This window comes from Lissotriton vulgaris, chromosome 2_1 (assembly GCF_964263255.1).
Source record: "Lissotriton vulgaris chromosome 2_1, aLisVul1.2, whole genome shotgun sequence".
NCBI classification, from domain to species: Eukaryota; Metazoa; Chordata; class Amphibia; order Caudata; family Salamandridae; genus Lissotriton; species Lissotriton vulgaris.
This window is the reverse complement of record NC_141687.1, coordinates 944129145-944150596: the sequence shown is the minus strand read 5'-3', so window position 1 is coordinate 944150596 and position 21452 is coordinate 944129145. Positions and strand designations below refer to the sequence as shown.

General features: G+C 44.5%; 1 protein-coding gene across 11 annotated transcripts in view; it reads left to right on the top strand.

Annotated features, from left to right (window-relative positions):
* Nucleotides 1-21452, top strand: part of MAP7D1 (MAP7 domain containing 1) — a 268439-nt gene that overhangs the window by 139990 nt on the left and 106997 nt on the right. For all 11 annotated transcript variants that reach the window (XM_086956478.1, XM_086956482.1, XM_086956480.1 and 8 more), the window contains exon 3: nt 7568-7636. In XM_086956478.1, coding sequence (XP_086812604.1) covers nt 7568-7636 — 69 coding nt within the window. The remainder of the gene's footprint in view (nt 1-7567; nt 7637-21452) is intronic.

Below are 21452 nucleotides of genomic sequence, written 5' to 3'. Positions count from 1 at the left end.
TAAATATCGCTGACATGCAAAACGGGCCCCAAACCAGTTGCTATCGCCTACAAGCTGTCGCTAAATGCTGTTAGTGACAGCTTGCTAATAGGGCGATAAAATTATCGCCGCTTTTCAGCCGAAAACGGCGATAATCTCATATCGCCCACCTTGATAATATGACCCTTAATTTGTATTGAGGAAAAAGGAAAGTGCTGAGACCACAACACCACGGGCCTGGAAGCTGGTGTGCACCTATTGTCAGGTTTTTTATTTTGCTTATTTTTTTACCGAGGGTCCTAACGCTGTGCTATAATTAGATTAAAAAATCAAAACCCAAGTTGTACTCGAAAGACAATTATGATATAACCAACATAAATTACGTTTTATAAAATTACCCTGAATTAAAGTTTGAGGTTGTGAACCATCAAACCCTTTCACAAAGGGCGCATTTACAGAATATTTTTTGGCGAAGAGTAGCGTGGAAGTCTGTTAGGGATGCGAGTTCACAAGCACTTTTTACAGAAGTGTTACAAAATCGTACAACAGTGCGGATTCAGTCTTTTTATTTGCAGTGCACACTTCTAAACTGTCCACTGCCCCACTCCAATATAATTCTTGCAATAAGGAGCAGGAATGTGTATATTTACTGCACTTTTAGGGGCCTGGTATCAACAGGATTGACAAATTTAAACAAAGTGCAAATTGGAGTTGTTTGATGCTCCTCCTTCAATCCTATTGAAAAAGAAAACCAAGATTTCTGGGCCTAAAAGTAAACAAACAAAACTTGTGTTTGCAATGTCACGAATCTGCCCTGACACAGGCCCACTTTATAAATTGTATTTATATAGAGTTTACTACTCCTAACGAGGCGTTGAAGTGCTTTGCGGTGAGTAGCATGCTACTCCAAAGCCAAAGATTAGAGGTTAATAGTGAGTAGAGTAGTAAAAAATGTTTTTTGCTTTTTTTTGCATTGCATCGGTTGTGTTAGGTTTGTGCTCTTGATTTTTGTTGTTGTGTGTTTAGTAGAGCTTAGAGTAGGGATACAATGATGGGAGTGGATATGAAAAAGAAAAAATAGTACGTTGATTTTTTTTGTCAGTAGAGGCCGTGAGTGACTGGGGGGAATGAAAAAAGTTTGAAAAGGAGGTTTGGAGGGGTTCATAGTTGTCAGAAAGACTTGGGATGAGTCTGTGAGAGGAGGGATGGGACAAAAGTTTAGAGGAGGATTTTTTTTTTTAAAGCTGAAATTAATGTAGGCATACACACATGGGCATGATCCATGTTTACAGAATATTTCACATGGTCTGATGTGCACAGTTATCTTGTGGAGAAGTTTGTAAATTTTCCATGCCATTTCTTAGAAGAGTTTGTGCCTGCTGATAAGTCTGTATAGGCACCTATATGTTCATAGAAGAAGCAATTTATGCACGGTCTAAAAATGCATGTCTTTTGTGGTGTAATATACATTTTTCTACTTGTATGATTGTCTTTTTATAACAGGAACTAACAACAATGTCTCAACCGGTTTCAATGAGATAGGCAAATATACATGTATAAACAAGACATTACAAGAAGGAAAGAGGGAGACTCGTGGTACATTTTTCAAAAGTGCTCATGGCATAAAGTGTTTGAAATAACAATTTATACATAACTGTTACATCAGCACTGTGGGCATAAATTGCAAGGCCAAAGCAAGAGGACTTGGTGCACGTTGTGCTTGTGACACATAAAAAGGTGACGGCGCAAGTGACAAGTGCAAGAACAGCGAAAGGCGCAAAGTGATAAAAAAGATGAGTTGCGGTGCGATTTCATGACCTGTATGGTTGATACAACAACCAACAGTAAGGTGGAGATCTGCCTCTTCAGCTGGTACGATTGAGCATAGCTGATCCAGGCTTCCAGTTTTAAAGATGTTTGATGTGGGTGCAGCAACAGAGTGTTAACCCTGAAGAATCTGCCAAAAACTCCTACAGGCAGTGAAACATGTCGGTTGCAGGTAGTGGTATGCGGCAATCCGCTACCAGCCTTTTTAATTCAGCAGCCCAGACCTCAGTCAGTAATAAAGTTGTCCAATAGGTCTGACTGTTGATTTTACTATCACTCTGTCAGGGGCTATGCTCTAAAGCTCCTTTCTCTGCACTTTTTCTTTATCTTGTCTTTTTTCACTTGACTCACATTTTCTGGAAATAGGAATGGCCACCTATGATAAAGGGGCACAACATTTGGTAAACATCTGACCAATTTGCCCCGAGGGTGTTCGCCCGTGAGGTGCCTTCCTCTCCGCCACAACTTTTTTCTGGTACGAATTGTGTGAGTGTGGATGTTAGTATAGTCCTATCTAGGGCTGACTACATTGGTTGCGCTGAGTTGAATACATAGTGAACCTCCCTCCTTTTTCTTTAGTATTTACGAGTAATATGTTGCTTGGGATAGCAGGGCATTAGAGAAAATAAAATACCTACTTAGAGAAATACGAAGAGGTATATCCGGAATTTTATAATTAAAAATTCCAGTGGCTATTCTCATGCCCATAAGACAATCGCTAAACTCAGATCCTGGGTACAGGGAATTTTTGGATTGCATTTCAGTGAGTGGAGGGCTTTCCCTAATAGTACCCGTTATTTTCCCTCTAAGCTCCTCTTGTTATCATACAAAATTTAGGATGCCAACTGACCCACCTCTTCCCGCCATAGGTTTAATACATAGGGCACAGAAGTGGTAAATAGGCTTTCATGTGCCATATTCTGAAAAGTGTTAGTGGTGACCAAAATTGAAGCAAATTGAGTTTGCCCTTCATTTGCCTTTTTACGTGTCTTTTGTTAACAGACCAGAAGCTATTGACTAACTGAATTTATGATCGCGCGAAGAGGAAATATAAGAATTTGTGTCCAGGAATATACCGAATATTTGCCCCATATCCAACATAAATGATTTTAAAAGTAGTTTAAATTGATTTTCCTGTATTTCTATGATTATCAGATTCCTGGAAGTGAAGGGGGTTTTCCATTATGCAGCACATAAATAACTGGAATTTGGATTCTCCCCAAAATATATTTCTTTCTTTTAGATTTTAAAACGGAAGTCTTTTTGCTTCTGTCCCACCTATAAGCTGTAAATTGAATAAGAAATCTCTTGGTTCTTTTTTTTTTTTTTTAGCAGTTCAAAACTTAGTCCATTGCCTGCGTCTTCAACTCCTTCTTTCTCCCCATGTCTCAGTGTACCACCCATGGGTCCCTTATGCCCCTCCTTTTTATGCATTGAACGCGTCACTTCTGTTTCCTCCGTGGCCCTTCCATGCCCTTAAAGTATCCCTGTTGGTTCCTCAGTGATCCCTCTCTCTGCATCAGTAAGCCCATCAACAAGCCCAGTTGCTTAACTGGACCCTTCCAATCGCATTGATTAACTTATTGATCGCAGTTAAGACTTTACTCCACTAAAGATGCCCCAGGAGCCCAAAGCGACTGCCTCTGTCGCGCCGGCTTTGCCTGTGTTGCAAATGCTCTGCCTTTTTCATGAAAGTGCAGAATGTTAATCTTTAACAAATCAAAATCCTTATCCAGTTCCCCTTCCTTTACCCACTGTTGCTGCACCTGTCTCCTGACTGTCTCTGTAGTCCAATAAACACACTGATGATCCTGGGCTCCTTACAGGAGTGGGAGAAGGGAAGGTGTGCCAAGTGCCAGGACCTGGTGTACCGCTTCTTGCGGTCATTCCTGGCATTTGCTTGACACACCCATCGGACCACTTTCATTTCTGTGGCACCGGTTAGTTTAGAAGACCTGGTACTTATGTACTAAATGCCGGCCTGTTAATTAAAAATCTGCACACCATAAGATGCTTGTAGCTCCATGACAGCAAAATAATGCCCCCTGCAGTACAGCTTCTACTGCCTTCATCCCTGGAGCAGTGTGCAATATACAGCACTCTTGCAGTGAAGGACACACCACTGCCCAATCAAAACATGTACTGAAGCCTTTGGACTTGCATCATTAACTTTATTGGTGGTGTTTAATGTCTGCCACTGACTTTGTCTTTATTGTTCATCTTCAATTGCACTAGCTGTGTCTCGATTGCTTAATTTTAGAAAAAGTGCAGAGCCCCAAAATTTCTCTTAGGAACCCTCCTCCAGAGCTGTCAAATGGGGGCTGATGACCAGCTACTTTCGATTCCCTCTCATACCCTTTTCTTTCTCCACCGTACATGTCCAGCTTCTTTATCTCATACTTGCAGCCTCTTTATCTCACACAGCAGGTGCTTTTTTCATTCCTGCTATTTCTCTTTCTCACCTTTCCTATCATTCAGAAGCTGCCTCTTTTCTATCTTTCTCTGTCTTATTTTGGTCAAAACCTGTTGATGGAAAATAAGTCCTTATCCTCAACAAGCATTGGAAATGCAATAGGTCTCGCATTAGGTTAAGTTTGAGCGATTGGTATTTTAAATGACACTTTTTTTATTTATGTGTTGGTTTTGAAAATAGCAAAATTAATAGCTTTGTCAGTTACAATGTCAATAGTTTTAACTTTTGCAAATGTGACACCTATAGCATTTGTAATGCAATGTGTGTTGTATTTACGTGACTTAGATGTGTCGATATTACAAACAACAATGGCTTTTAATTTTGTAAATAATTAATACTTAAATAAAAATTATTGTAATTTATAATGGCAATACCTTAAACGTTTGTAAATAACTTTTGTGAAGATTATGTTCAGTGTATTTTATTGTGATGAAAATTCAAGAACATTGCATTTGCACCTACACACACACACAGCCACACACACACACAGCCACACACACACAGCCACACACACACAGCCACACACACACACACACACACACACACACACACACACACACACACACACACACACACACACACACACACACACACATAGATGTGCTAGTGGTAGATCTGGGGGATATGGTGGTGGTGGATGCGGTGGTGGATGTGGTGGTGGATGTGGTGGTGGTGGTGGATGTGGTGTTGGTGGATGCGGTGGTGGTGGATGCAGTGGTGGGTGTGGTGGTGGGTGTGGTGGTGGGTGTGTTGGATGTGGTGGTGGATGTCGTGGTGGCTGTGTTGGTTGTGGTGGTGGATGTGGTGGTGGTGGTGGTGGTGGATGTGGTGGTGGTGGATGTGGTGGTGGTGGATGTGGTGGTGGTGGATGCGGTGGATGTGGTGGTGGTGGTGGATGTGGCAGTGGATGTGGCAGTGGATGTGGTGGTGATGGTAGATGTGGTGGTGATGGTGGATGCAGTGGTGGTGAATGGGGTGGTGGTGGATGGAGTGGTGGATGTAGTGGTGGTGGGTGTGGTTAAAGTGTTGGTGGATGTGGTGGTGGATGTGGTGGTGTTTGTGGTGGTGGTGGATGTGGTGGTGGATGTGGATGTGGTGGATGTGGATGTGGTGGATGTGGCAGTGGATGTAATGGTGGATGTGGTGTTGGTGAATGGGGTGGTGGTGGTGGTGGATGAAGTGGTGGATGTAGTGGTGGTGGGTGTGGTTAAAGTATTGGTGGATGTGGTGGTGGTGGATGTGGTGGTGGTGGATGGGGTGGTGGTGGTGGATGAAGTGGTGGATGTAGTGGTGGTGGGTGTGGTTAAAGTGGTGGTGGTGGTGGTGGTGGTTGTGGTGTTGGTGGATGCGGTGGTGGATGCGGTGGTGGATGTGGTGGTGGATGCGGTGGATGTGGATGCGGTGGATGTGGTGGTGGTGGCGGTGGTGGTGGCGGTGGTGGTGGCGGTGGTGGTGGATGTGGTGGTGGATGTGGTGGTGGATGTGGTGGTGATGGTGGATGTGTTGGTGGATGCGGTGGTGGTGGTGGATGCAGTGGTGGTGGATGGGGTGGTGGTGGGTGTGGTGGATGTGGGGGTGGTGGGTGTGGTGGATGTGGGTGTGGTTAAAGTGTTGGTGGATGCGGTGGTGGTGGTGGATGTGGTGGTGGTGGATGCGGTGGTGGATGTAGTGGTGGTGGAAGTGGTGGTGGACGTGTTAGATGTGGTGGTGGATGTGGTGGTGGTGGTGGATGGGGTGGTGGTGGTGGTGGTGGTGGATGTCATGGTGGATGTGGGGGTGGTGGTGGATGTGGAGGTGATGGTGGATGTGGTGGTGGTGGATGCAGTGGTGGTGGTGGATGCAGTGGTGGTGGTGGATGCAGTGGTGGTGGTGGATGCAGTGGTGGTGGTGGTGGATGCAGTGGTGGTAGTGGATGGGGTGGTGGATGTAGTGGTGGTGGATGTGGTGGTGGTGGGTGTTGTGGATGTGGTGGGTGTTGTGAAAGTGGTGGTGGATGTGGTGGTGGATGTGGTGGTGGTGGATGTGGTGGTGGTGGTGGTGGATGCGGTGGTGGATGTGGTGGTGGAGGTGGATGTGGTGTTGGTGAATACGGTGGTGGTGGTGGTGGATGTGGTGGTGGTGGATGCGGTGGTGGTGGATGCGGTGGTGGTGGATGCGGTGGTGGTGGATGCGGTGGTGGTGGATGCGGTGGTGGTGGATGCGGTGGTGGTGGATGCGGTGGTGGTGGATGCGGTGGTGGATGTGGTGGTGGATGTGGTGGATGTGGTGGTGGATGTGGTGGATGTGGTGGTGGATTACATTGAACCCGCATGCATCAAGTGCGGATTATACAATATAAAATAATGATTTATTTTGCGCTGACTCGCAACCTTAACCAGCCATGATCATTTAGAAATAAATAAGACTATCCACTTAGCTGTGTGAATACAGCACATTCTACAGCCGATTAATAAAAAGTCACCAACACAACTAAATAAAGAGCATGAAAAGACAAATAAGAAAGCTGGTGAAAAAGAAAACACATTGCCCAAAAAATAGTGCTTCTGCAAACTGCATATATTGTGCAAAAAGAAACGGAGCATTACTGACAAAGACCAATAACTTACTTTACAATTCTTTTAAGCTAAAGAAATCCATTGCAGCGCACGTTCAGTGACTAAAAATTGAAATCAAAGCAACCACATTCATCCATCAAAAGAACAGCTCAAGAAGGCTGTATGGTGGGCATCGTAAATAAAAAGTGCACATTACACGGCCGGCCGGCCGGCCGTGAAACTGAAAGCACGGCCGGCCGGCCGTGAAACTGAAAGCACGGCCGGCCGGCCGTGAAAGCCTTTGATCTGGCAGGGGGTGGAGTGGCACCAAGCTGGGCAACAGATGGCTGGCGATTTGATGCTGTGCACGCGCATTTTAGGTCAATGAGCTTGCGCATTGACCTAAAAGCGCAAGGGAACAGCACCAAATCGCCAGTTAGTTAAAGTTTGTTTAAAGCCCTATAGTCTCGCTTCTCTATCAATGCGCATGCGCATTGATAGGTCACGAGACCTAAAAATCAGTGCTGGTGCCCACCGCCTGCAACCACCCGCACAAATTCAGCACGGACAGCCAGACATGTTCCCTGGAGCACTCTTTCTGGCACCCCAGTGGCCACCTCTGAGCCAAGCCACCTCACCTCCTTAGAGCGCATCTGTGACCCCGGCTAGTCCTCTGTTCCAGTGCTTTGTCAGTTGTTACTTGTGCAGCGCAACAGCATACTGACCAACAATGAATTCTTGTCTTTTCCCCTAGATGCCCAAAAAGCAGAAGAAAGGCAAAAGCTTGCAAAGGAACGAAGGGAAGAGAGAGCAAAATACCTTGGTAAGTCCCAGCAGTTTGTCCCATTTGCAGGCTGATGTGGAATACATCATATTTACTCGACAGATCGTTTTTCAGTTAAGTGTTGAAGATATAATGTAGAGTTACTATGTCTAAATGACGTGAATTGTGGATGAATTGTGGTCCCAGTGCAATTCAGGGGAAAAAGCACCCCATCACACAGTTTGGTAGAAAAAACTACTGTAATAGGGGTCCAAGGCCCCATACTCATCTGCCTTCTGGAGTCGTTTTTCAGCATCTGAGAGAAAGGGGGGGGTTGTAAACTATATTTTATTATGCCATGAAAGCAGTGTCATTGGGACCGAATATTGGCTAGTGTTACTGATTCACACTCGAGGCACACAGCAGTTTTCTTTCCCCCGATGTTTATCATGCCAAAATTCCCCAAAATTGTTTTTCAAACTTGAATGAGCGGAGCACTTTTTATTTTGTGAAATATTAGGCAATATCACAAAAAAAATGTACGTACCCTAAACTGTCAATTGGTATATTGCTTTCAGTTCATATTTCCTAATCGGCGAGGTTTGTGGCCAGCAATGGTAGGAATAATCTTCACTCCTGACTCTGGGCATACATATTTTTAGTTATAAATGAACGCATGCAAGACCCAATGGTGTCCGAGCAGAAGGAATTTTCCAAGAGCAAAACTGAAAAATAATACCTTTTAAACCGGAAGAAAATGATTTGATATTGTTGCACAGATTCACATTAGGTTTATAGGAGGAGGCATATAGGAAAAGCGTGGAATGTAGAAAATATTTACAGACGTAGCAGAGATTATTTATTTACTTACAAAGAATTTAAAAGGAATGTTTACACAGGAGATTAATGTATTCAGAGCAAGTGATAATTTTGTTAAGCTGTACAACAATTAGAAAAATAATATCCCATTCCATCAATGCGAGTGGCCGGATTACTGGCCGTATCATTTATTGGTGGAAGTGGTGCTCAAATGGCAGAATTTGCAGCGCTCTTACATCGTTCATATGATGAATTTATCCTATTGGCTTGTGAGATCCAGTTGCACTCTCATGGTGCACTTCCAGTGAAGGAATGCTTTTGTGCGTTTAGTTTTCTTGAAAAATGCAGTTTCCAGAAAAAGAGTGTTGGAGCACCGAAGGTGGCGTTGGCCTCCTAAACCAACCAGTTTCTGGACAAGATGGTTCAGGGTTCTTGCATGATGTGCCTTGTGCACAATGTATGGTAATTTGAAGACACTCCTTCCATCAATGGAAAGCCACTTAGGTTGGCGGAACCCTTCTTTACCAACTATATTTCATGATGCCGCTGCTAGGTCATGGACTCTTGGAGATCTTAGAACAGCTGGTCGGTTATTTGATCATCAAGTGTTCTGCTCTTTTCCTGCCTTAAGAACTGCATATCACCTGCCTTGTAAGACGCCTTTATTAAGTACTTACAGGTACGAGATTTTCAACTGCAGTGTTTCCCATGGAACTATCAATGATGTCGACTCTGAGCTCCTTTTTTTCATATATGTATTGCAGTGATTGCGAACTAACTATTCGGGAACTCTACCGTATGATTGAGCATAAGGAAGACTATGTAGTCTGAATGGTGAGCAAAATAGGGGTAGAGGTACAGGAGTGTTCTAAAGGATGCTTTTTAAGCGGTCTGTTCCTCTATGACCTTGGTTAACTTGAAATTGCAACACTTTAAATCTCTATGTATGTTATACTACATTCCAGAGAGTGAGAAGGGAATCAAAGTTGTAATAAGCATAGGAAACGCTGCGTGCCCTGGATGGGGGCTCCATGCTGCAGATATTGTTCATATGTTTGCCAGTTGTCCACATCTTTCACAATTCTGGGAAGAAATTGCCCATTCTCTCTCTCTCAGCATTTACAATGTGATCTGCAATTTAATATTAGGGATATTGTGCTGGGTTATAAACGGATAGCAGATAGGTGTGTCTCTACAATTGCTTCTATTTCTATCATAAGAGGTCGATTATGTATTGCGGGAGTTTGGGCTATGTCAATGCCCCCTCACAGTCCATCCTTGGTGGGCATTGTTTGGCTAAATATACGAGATAGAGGTAGCAATCCCTCTTGGGGTTGGAGCTGCCAGAATTCTAAGCAAGCTATTGGCTCCGCTCTTTACTCTATCATTCTCCTGCTGTTTTTGCTTAATTTTACTTGATTCGCTTTTGTTTTTCATTTTATCAAGTATTTTTTGGTAATGGAAGAGTGATATACAATTTATAATATTAACACAATATGAAGCTACTAAAGTGATTTTATTTTCCCCTTGCGCCTCCCTCTTTTGTCTTTTTTTCTTTTTTTAAGGGGGGTACCTCTTAGTCCACTTGTGCAGTTGTTGTCCGCAGCTGGTTCCTTTCTTCTCTTTGGCCTCTATTGTCCATCGAGATAAGGAGCACTCTGTGTGCTGAGCTCCATAATGTTGTTTTCAAAGAGAAATTAAATGCAGCACTAACCATGTTGCTGCCAGGAGAGCAGCCCCGGCACCCCTAATACAGCCTGCCCCTCTGGGATAATCAATACATTGTTGCCACCCACTCCCTCCATGTCCCTGTCGGCCTGCCCCACCCACAGCCATTGAAGTGCATGGAGTTTTGTACTCCTCCCAGGTCTACTGTTCACGCGCCCCCAAAAGCAACCGGATCCAATGCATTCTAATTCAGCACTCCCTCTCATGTGATGTCACTGCTGTAGCTTGTGCCTGAAGGTCGAAGAAAACCTGCCCGGCTGGCGTTTGCGCACTGGGACATCTGGACAGTTCACTAGAGTTCACCCAGGAGAGTCCACACACCACCTAAGAGCAGTAGTTTCTTTGCAGCTGCTCTGTATTTGTTTTCCCTGTTATTGCCTCTTTTCCTAGATTGGCGGGGTAACACGCCTTTTGCCCATGAACACCAGTCACCCTAAGAGAGAGTTAGTTCTTTGAGAGCATTGAGGACCTTTTTCCACGTATGAAGAGCTCTATCTGAGCACTGCACATTTACACTCCTTCTCTGCTTGAGTATCTTTAGGCAACTTGGATGCTAGACAACATCGAGGTTGCGGATGCTTTAAGAAGTATGAAGCGGCATGAGTCGCATTTGCACTCAATGCAAAGAGCATCATCAGCTGCTGTTTTGAAAGTTGCAGTCGCTGTGCTGCATCCGGATATGAGCCTGTCTGGAGCTTATCTGATAGGTTGTGTTCTTCTATGAACCGTCTGAGCTGGATTTATACACCGCTCTTTTAGCGCGTAGGTGAGGAAGGGTAGATTTGTGACTCTACATAATTGATGCATGTTGCCTGTATCTGTCCACTTTAAGTAATGGAGGAACTTGTCCTATTTTTAGGCAGTCTGAAACTTCCTTGAGATGAAGGTGTTGTTTAGGTTCAACCATTATGGTGTAAATGGCAGGCTAATCCCTTAAAGCAGAGTAAAATAGATGGGTTCAGAGAAATGGGAGGATGGTTTAGTGTTGGCACTTGTATTGAACAATTCTATATGAATAATGGAATGCCTTAGATTTGTGGCTTATGGCTTTGCGGCTCTGGTCTCTCACAGGGTTGTAGAGATTGTGATATTTTATCCATTCCATACACAGAAATTGAAGACATCTCACATGTTTTTTGCTATATGTTGGTGATTCCCCTCTGTTGAAGGGAGACTGAATTGTTCGACCATTTCAAACGGATTTCTTTCTTTTTTTTTTGCTTGGTCAGGTCCGGATTTGCTTTTGGTTGGTTTCACTTTAAAAACTGTTGTATTGCTTCCCTTCCTGTTGTATCTTCCCTCCTATCTCTGTTAGCACTGCAGCTCTATGCTGTATGTTCCATTCCAGGGCTCACTTTGTAGAGTGTTGGGTTGTTGCCTGGTTGCCTTGTTGCTGGGTTTTCTGTTTTTACAATGGTTTGGAGAGCAGTTGCAGTTGGAGTTGGACATGTAACCATCTTGCTCTCCTGTCTGCTGTGTAGCTGTTATGGACTAAATCTTGATTGAACCCCTGGTGACGGTAGGTAGGAATGCTGAACAAGCTCAAGGAGGAAAGTGGTGGAACGTTGGAAAAATTGTCAAAGTTAGGAATGTTGCTCTATCCTCCTCAGCTGTACATCATTGTCCCGAGTTTGCTGGACCCTCCGGGGTTTCCCCTAGAAGGAACACTAGATCAAGAATTGTTCCTAACAGGTACCGTCTTTGAACTATTCCATTTTTACAGCACTTCTCGTGTATCTCTCGTTTTTTAAGTTTTTAGTTTTCCATTTCGTTTTTTTGTTTGTTTTCCTTTTGTTTTATTGAGAAAGGAGGAAAGATCCAACATATCCTCCTATCTCTGTTAGCAATGCAGCTCGATGCTTCATTGCCTTGTCTTAATGTTCCATTTCAGGCCTCACTTTGTAGAATGTTGGGTTGTTGCCTGGTTGTCGGGTTCTCTGTATGCAAATGGTTTGGAGAGCAGTTGGAGTTGGACATGTAACCATCTTGCTCTCCTGTCTGCTGTGTAGCTGTTCTGGAACAAATCCTGATTGAACCCCTGCAGTCCCTACAGAGTCAATTACTACATTTCCGTACCAGGTTTCGTTAGGTTCCTAGTCCTAGAATCTCATTTGTTTATTAAATTCTTTCCAATAATGTTGCACCGTTTTGTTTTGTCTATAAGGGTTTGTGTGAAGGTGTCTTGTCTATAATGTCAAACTTGGTCTCGCAGTATTTACCAGTAAGCTCATTGATCTTGTGTATTAGTACGATGGAATGCAGTGAGTTGACTGCTTTGGTAACTGGCAAGGGACAATCCATGTTTTTCAGGTCTCATACCCATTTACTTTTTTTTTCTTTAAACAGTCGGTGGTACTAATTTTTTATGTAGGCGGGTGAGAGAGTGAGATGCATCTTCCACACGGATCACAGAGTTGATTTTGAGTATCCCCCCATTTTACTGTAAGGGAATCTAGAAGTGAGTCTTTTTATGTGTATTTATGGGAGTTGTGATTAATTAAACTAGGTTACTTTTTTAATAACTATGAGGAGAAAAGAGGCAAAGGAGAATCCTCTGGGTCCTGCAGGATAATATGCCTGCAATGAGCATTGCGTCTGAAGGGTCCTTTAAGGCCAGGCAAAAGCATGTAGACCCCCTCTCTGTATAAACTTGGTCCAATAATGTGCATCTTGGGGTGCTGCTTTGGGGTTTCCTCTCTGCATGTAACCACCAGTGGACATGGTGGCCGCAATTTTGTATCCAGCTCCTTGAGTGGTCTCCTAGCTCCTCTCTGTGTAGAGTCACAATCTAAGCTCTTGTCTAGCTGTGACTGGGCTGCAGGGCAACCTCTAGGCACTTACACTCCCTCTTGATGAGAACTTTCGATTTGTGCTTTTAACGTGACATTGTCTCATCTTGCCCACACCCTGCACACCCTCCTATTGATTTGACCTCAAAATGGACTGATTAGAATGCAGCTGCAATGATCCTCCGACAGTGCGAGCCTCCCTTTATCATTTTCTCTGTCTCTATTCGGTGATGTCCGAGCCATCCCCTCTTGAAGTTGAAGCGCAGGAGAAAGGCGAGTTTAGCAGAAGCAAGTGCTTAAAGTGCTTGAAGTGGGAATTGGTACTCACTATTCCAGAGTGCTGGTTTGTTACTGGAAAGTTCAGGTACTCTCCAATAAATAACATTGCATCCCTGCTAAAAATTGCAGGTATTCACACTCCATTTGAAATTAAATAATTGCAGGTAATCAATCAATCAATCAATCAGGCAGTTGTTAAAGCGCAACTAATCGCCCGTAAGGGTCTCTAGGCTCTGGGGGGGACAGAGGGGGCTTAACAGGTTCCAGTCCATCAGGGGTGGGGGTATGTCAAAGGGCCAGGTTTTGAGGTTTCTTGCGCAAGTGGGAAGCGATGTTGCCTGTCTGAGATGGAGGGGAAGGGCGTTCCAGGCTCTGGCCGCGAAGGAGCGGCCTCCCGATCTGGTCTTTCTGGTGCAGGGTAGGAGAGCTGGGCTGATCGTAGTGTCCTCTGGGGTGCGTGGCATTTGAGTCGGCTGTTCAGGTATGCTGGTCAGGTGTCGTGGAGGGCCTTGTGGGGGTGAGTGAGCAACTTGAAGGTGACTCTAGCTTTGATGGGGAGCCAGTGGAGGGTGCCCAGGTTCTGGGAGATGTGGGAGTGTCTTGGCAGGTCGAGGACCAGTCTTGCAGCGGCGTTCTGGATGTTCTGTAGCTTGCGGTGAGGTTTTTGTTTATTCCGGCGTGGAGTGCGTTACCATAGTAGAGTCTGCTGGTGATCAGGGCGTGAGTGTCGGTCTTTCTGTGTTCGAGGGGGATCCATTTGAAGGTCTTGCGGTGGAGGCGGAGGGTGTGGAAGCAGTAGGTGAGACAGAGTTGATCTGGCGGTCCATTTTGAGCTCTAAGTCCAGGATGATTCCCGGGTTGCGGGCGTGGTCCGTGGGGTGGGCGGGTTTCTGAGGGTGGGGGGCCACCAGGTGTCGTTCCAGGCGTCTGGGTTTGGACTCATGATGAGTACTTCTGTTTTGTTGGTGTTTAGTTGGAGGCAGCTGTTTTTCATCCATTTGATACTCCGCACCTGTGAGCTCCTGCTTCAGCTAGCCCTTTGCTCCTACCCTGCCCCAAGAGAAGAGGTCTTCTTGATCAGCTGATCCAGAATCCATTGCTGTTTGCTCTTCTATTTGTGCTAAGTGTCTGCGGGATCCCCGAGCCATCGGAAACTTTTCATTTCCTCCCCGTAATTTCTCTGAACATCGTTGGCAGATGTCGTCATTTCATGAGTTTCATCGTCTTTTGTTGTGTTTTTGTTTCCATAGTAACCTTTCCCTCTTGGGTTGGCCATGATCATTTTCGCTCAAAAAATAAAGATGACGACTGTCCCGGATGTATTAAAAATGAGATCTTCACATCGAACTTACACATCAGCTTTTATCACTTGGACTCCGTACAGGAAGGGAGGTACGAGTTGTTACAGTCCAAGCTCAGGCCTCCTACACCTAAAGGTGGAGAGTTTCTCCGAGTAGGGAGGTAGCGAACTTTAACCTTTTTTCCTCGAGTTGAAAGCCGTACTGTCTGGCAGAAGTCTAGTTGTTGTGTAGGTTATTGACTACCTTAACTAAGAGCGAACCCCTATTTATTGGCTGTCATCCATTGCGTGCATGTTGAGCCAGGTGCCTTTTGATCAAATTTGTTTTTATTGGCATCAAAATAGTACATTGCAATGACAGGACCATTGCATTCCACCAAGCCCTTTATGCCCCTCCCTAGGATCCCGGCGTGGGGCTCCCAGTCCGTAGGGCCTCGGGCCATGCGTCCATGTATGCAAAGGAAGCTAGTTCTAAGCAAAGTGATGCACCAAAGAGCCCCCCTCCCCAACCCCCAAACTGTACCCCCTCCATCCCAACAGAAGTATCTGTCTTCCCGCCCCCCCCCCCTCACCGGTGTGTTCTGCCAAGACTTTTAGGGATTCACCTGGGCCTCCTCTGTTTTTTCGTTGTTCCCTTAACTTCCTGAGGTTTGTGGAACTCATCTACCAGTCTGAGAACTTTGAGATATTTGGGGCAAGTCAGCTCATGGAATTCGGTGGTGAGCAGTGCAATTAAAGGCGACCATATCTCCCGGAATGTGTCTGCAGTTTGTGTGAGAGAGGCCTGTATGCATTCCATCCCCATTATAAACCATATTTTGTGGAGCCATCCCGTGTGAGAAGGTTTGCGTGTGTTGCCCCACAGTGAGAGGATGTGTTGTGTCGCTGCGCCCATTGCCAACCCCATCTGTTTCCCACGGATTGATTTGAGTGGAAAGGTCAGTTTGTTAGGCAGACCTAAAATCGTGTATGCCGGGAAGCGTGGAATCTCCGTTTTTAAAGTGCAGGTCTATATCTCGTAGCACCTCCTCCCAGTAGTCCTGCACCTCTGGGCATTCCCACAGCAGGTGGATCATAGTCCCAGTTTGTCCGCATCCCCTCCAGCACTTAGGGTCTCGTCTAGGATTACTCTGATGGAGTCGTTCAGGAGTCAGGCGCCAGTAACAAGCCACTTTGATTGCGGCTTCCCTACTAGCCACGTTCCGAGCTGTATGATGTGTCCTGAAAAATATATCGTGCCATTCCTTGTCAGAGAGTGTCCGCCCCAGCTTTCTCCCATCTTTTCTGTCCTGCTGACCTAACCTTCGGTGCTGGTGGGGTTAATACTTTATAGAGTTCAGAGCCAGGTGCCTTTTGAGGTGTAGTCCCTAGTTGCTTTCCATTGTGTCACCTTTAACCTCACCAGTCACAAGTGGGTGATGGTACTGGTGGAGTTGAGTAGAGGCATAGTAGAATGGCGAATTGTGAAAAGTGCTCACTCTGTGTCTTTCCAAATTTTGGGATTGTCCAGCTAGGTACTTGCTCAGCCTTGCTTACAGTTTGGGACTGTGATCTGGACTCCGCGGAAAAGAGTCCTTTTGAGCAGGTCTATGGCCGCATCATCTAGGCATCAGTGGATTTGGTCACGTGGGCAGTGTGCACCTCCTGCTCTTTCACTGTCAGGCCATTTCTCTATAAAGTGCGAATTTTTCCAGTGTCGTTGTTCCGCATTGTATATAATAATTGCACGTTGTCTCCCTCTCCTTGATCTGGTTTTCCATACCAGCCTAATATAAACAAGCATTGGTAAATGTATTAGGTTTATCCAATGTGATTAAGGTTTTTTGTTTTAAATTTTAGCTTAGTGAACTGTTGTCAATATAAGTTAGTGAAACTTCGTAAAAGTGTTATGAGCTGTTTCCGAAACCGGTCCTAGAATGCTAGTTTCCGGTCCAGGGAGGACCTGGCTTGGCAGTTCGGGCTGGACTGTTCCCATGAGGCACTGGGTCAAGACTGATTTGCATATGGCTGGATCCAAACTGGGGTGGCATGGGGAGCAAAAGAGTGATGGAATAAACCCACATCTCTTGACTGGGGGTGAATGCTTTGATTTGTTCTGCATTCCGTCCATCAATTGTGTCTTCTGTTCATGGCCCTATGTGCAGTAACAGTATTTTTCACACACTTGTGGATTTGCTGCATTTGCCACATATTCCATCATAAAATGCTTAATCTGCAGATAAAAAAACAACAAAGTTTCTAGCCCAAACGGTTCAAAAGTTACTGAAAACGCAGTGAAGTCTTGCCATGAAGTGGAATCCCCTTTGCAAAGGTTGACTGCTCACCTTTCTGTTGCTTATTGCTCTATTTGACTGTTGAACTGGTACTATTGATCAGCGACCTATGCCCAGACAGTGCTATCAAGTGCTGGAGGTCAGCACACATTTAAAGATGACACCTCCCCCAGCAGGCACTTGTATCCTAGCTAAACCTCTGCATGTTGTGCTTGAAGCGCCCTTCGTCAGACAGCTAAAGAAAGCAAGGCTCGGAGTAAGAGTGTAATGGCTCGGACGTGGTGTAACAGCCAGAGCTGCCAACTTGGGAGCTAGGGAACCAGGTTCGAGCCTCTGCGTCAAGTCAACGTCCAGTGAATCTGGGCAAATTACTTAATCTCTCCATGCGTTCCAAAACATTTTTTTTTAAAAAGGACGTGATTTAAAAAAATAAACAAAAAAAGACGTGATTTGAACACAAGGGTTCAAGTAGAGTGGCAGCAAAATCTTCTTTTAATTTTAACTGCCAAAAATGCTCCAAGTGCACACAAAAGAACCCCCGAAGGGGCTGCTGTGGCGGGCTAGTGACTGCCTCGGCGTTTGTTCTGTAAATCCTGCCCAGCAGCAGTGTTATTCCATTTCCGTCCGTCTCCTGATTAGATTGATTCTGTTGCCGGTAAGGCTGGCGGCCGCCTCCGCCCGGGGCCGCGCTCCAGCCAGAGACCCGGGCCGTGAATATTTCATAGCGTCTGGGATTGATATTTCACAGGCCTCGCTGGGAAGGTTTGGAAGGAACACAGCCTGGCGCGAGCCTCGCCGCCAAGGCTGCAGAAAATGTTTCAAATGTCTGTGTCCGAAGTGCAAGTTTTGCCCAGGTGACTGGGAATCAAACGGAATATAGAATCCAGGCTTTCTTTCCTTTTACTCGTTGGAGGGGCAATGTAGCTCCTCGAAAAAAACAAACCTACCCAGAAGGTGGGGGTGGGGGGGGGGGGGGGCGGGGGGTTGGGGGGGCGGGGGCGGGGTGGGGGGAGATCTAGGAAAACTAAATTTGGAGCATTTAACCAGTCTGCAGGCCATACCTGTAGTATTTGCCATGTCTGTTCTCTGCGCACACAGTTTTGCGCCAGGGTCAGCAGGTTACGTTCTATTGCATTTTTTTGAACAGTAGAAATATATATATATATACAGCTCCTTTTACCCCAGAGAGGCCAAAGAGTGCACCGATTTATAAGGGCTTTTGTGGCATCCTTTTTGTAATGCTTGATTTTTAACCTGTTTACTGATTATTTTGTTTGTTTATTGATATTTCACTTAAAACCAAACCAGTCACATACCTGTTGGATCCACAGGTGCATTTGTTTGAGCGTGATAAATTACCAATGTACTAATAAAGAATGTACATCAGCAAACATCAAACCACCGCTGTATAATCGCATTCCAAAAGCAAATATAAGGCTTTCACCATTGCCACATTTGCAGCTTTACCAGAAGTGTCTCCGCAGTCCAGCTGGTAATGACTTCCCTTTTCCCGGGTATCTTGCTCTTTTTTGGGCATTCTGCTTGGGCATTTAGTGCCACATGCCAGTCTTTCATCAGATCTTCATCAATCCGTATAGGTGCACCCAGAGCCGGACTATATGCTCAATAGGGTGATCATAGTCCTAACCTCTGAGGGCGGTGTTAGTGAAGGTCTGTAAGACTTAGAGAATGTTCATAAGCACAATGTATTGTATAAAAGATCGAAAAAAGATGCGAGCCCATAATATGCAGATACCTTTTTTTTCTGATTTTTGCAGTGGTTTGTGGCATGCAGTTATGTGTGCAGGAGGAGTCTGGTTATTCATGCTCTCCAGAATCTCAAGTACTGGTCCATTCTACTTATTCCAGCAAGAATCATGTTCCATGTCTTCACTGATTGATTGAATTGAGCTTCTCCTGATGCAAAGCTTAAAGGGAGAGAAAGCCAAAAGGGTCACCAATCTAGAGTGAAGTGAAATATCTTGATGGTAGCCATAGAGTTTTTGCAGAAGGAAGAGTGGTTTGGTTCCCTGGATAGCTCGAAGCACATTGGTTAAAAGGTAGCATGTCTAGCTGCTTGCAGTCAACGTAATGATTTACCATTGAGCCAAGCTTTGTTACGAGTAAATTTGATGTAGTGATCACATTATGTAAAAGGATTTATTATTTATTTATTTTTATTTTTTATGGAGCGCAAACTTGACCCGTGAGGGTATCCGAGTGCTACAGTGTTGAACAAACAAAAGGTTTAAAGTGCAGAAACACACCAGATCAACATGTATGGTTATAATCACCGTCAGTGGTCCCATATTTTCTCATCGTGGGGAGTTGGTGATCTGGGAAAGCGGTAGTCCTAGAATAGTCCGGCACAATGTGGTGGTTGCGGGCAGGACTTAGGTGAGGAATTTACCCATGAGGAAGGTTTTGGTCTCCTTTTTGAAACGTGCTAGAGACGGATCATATCAAAGCTGATTAACTTCTGCCGAAAGGGAGGTATTAGGCTTAATAATTGCATGTAGATTTATTATTTAGTTTGAAGCACATAGTGAATATCCAAGTTCTTTCAGCCCAATGGTGGACTGGTGCTATTTGGTTCATTTCCCAGAATCTGTTTTCGAAGTGTTTAGCATGATGTAGTTGGTTCGAATCCATTGATGAACCACTGAAGATCAAATGGGTGTTTAAGATTGTTTGGTTTCTGTACCGTCTGTGTTATTGTATCCTCAAAGGTTGATGGCGGCGATGAGGATAGAAAGCTGAGATATACATTATTGAAAAGTGGGCAATGATGAAACCTTGACTGACTCTGGCTGTGGTTGGTCCAAATGCTGAGGAGAAAGGGGCAAGCGATGTGTTAAGTGATTGTAAGAGGCGGGAGGGAATACAATGTATTGGCAGTACCTGTAAATCGACATTTTTAAGTTACTACTGTTATGTAGGGTGATTAAGAGTATGATCGTTAGTTCTGATGTCCTGCTCTAGATGCAACATCAAAGTTACCTAGCTCAGGGACGTTTGTTGGGCATAGCTGTCGGTGTTTCTATGTTTTAGGAGTTGCATAGTTCACACATCGCTGGCAATAGTATAGTGTAAGATGCGCTTTAGGATCATGACTAGTGGATCGGGTGCTATTCCTTCAGCTGGTCCTATAAATATAGCAGGATCCAGAGGTTTTTTAATCACTGGTGGGGTTTTGTTGTACAGTTCTGGAGGGGAAATCTGCACTATTTACATTTCTCAAACTATTCACTTTCATTTGGCTTTATCAAGATTGACTAGTGATGGTCTCATCTGGTGTACATTATTGATTTTGCAGGGGCAAAATCTTCAGTGCAGAATCCAGTTCTAGAGGCTGCAACTGGACTGTTGGCCCATTTCTGGGGCCACATATGGAGTATTGCGCAACTTTATGGAACCTACCAGAGATGGGCAAGCAAAATAGCGTGTGATTTATATATAGTCTAATAACCAACAGAAAAGTGAAAAGGGCAATAACAGCCTTCTGAATTAAGTGTCAGCATTCAGCATCTATTCTTGTTCCCCTCTCCTTTTTGTCCTCTCTTGATATCCCTCACTTTATTCTTTTTCACATCTCCTTCCTGGCACACATTGTACAGAATGTTCACTTTAACATACACACACAGACAAACTCTATCAGTACTAAAATTTCTGAAAACATTGTGAACACAAAACTTGCTTTTATATCTCTCCCGCGAACTCTCCAGCAACTTTGTGCCTGAAAAGAACTTTTATTCGGGTATAAACTGTCTACATCCCTAAGAAAAGTGAAATACTTGTGGCAGGACCGAGCAGTGTTCACGACTCCTCTGCTGTAATGACCGTCTCTTCCCTTTGACCATGCTGTGGATGTTGATAGATGATTCCAAAGTAGAGTGTTCTTTTTTTATTGATTACATGGTGTGGTGGTTCTCCTGCTCTTGTAGGTTCTTCATATATATTTTGGGTGTTTTCAAAACATTCTGTAGGCAGCGAATTTCTGCTCCAATAAAAAAAAGACTGTCTCCCATTTTCCAGGCTGTGGTTGTCGTCCACTGGTGGGATTTCAAGCTTCTTTGCTGCAGGGCAGTATAGGTTTCTCATTTACCAAAAGGACCAATTAATTCTTCAACTCAAGTTCTTGTCGATGTGAGGGCTGGAATTTACAGAGTCCTATAGATGTTTGGAGTGTAATATTGTGTATATGGTTTCGAATCCTGTTGTGTTTGTTGTATGGGAATTGAGTGGGGGGCCTGGAAATGGAATCCATAGGAGTTCTGGAGCTGTAGAAATTAGACATTTGATGTCTCACTAGTAAAGTATGTACAAGATGTGCAGGATTCCATCTTCAAGGTTTTTTATTAACTGTACAATTAATTAAAATATTTACAGTAAAAATAGAAAGTACAGAGAACAGTAATTCTAAAACTTCTTTACTTGTTTAAAAAAGGTGTACGCCTGTACTGTTAAAAGAATGGTGTAAAAAAACAAAATAAGGAAGAAGGGTACTGCTCCCCCAGTCTTAGTCCCATTTGATTGGCCTTTTCCAGCCTTGTATACGTAGGAATAAGTCTTTGCTTTATTTCATAGGGGGGCGTACAAGTGTCACTGTCAATGATACTACGTGACAAGTTCACTTCAACTCTGATCCGTTGCATTTGGGGTGAACTTCCTTAATGATGAAATGCTCT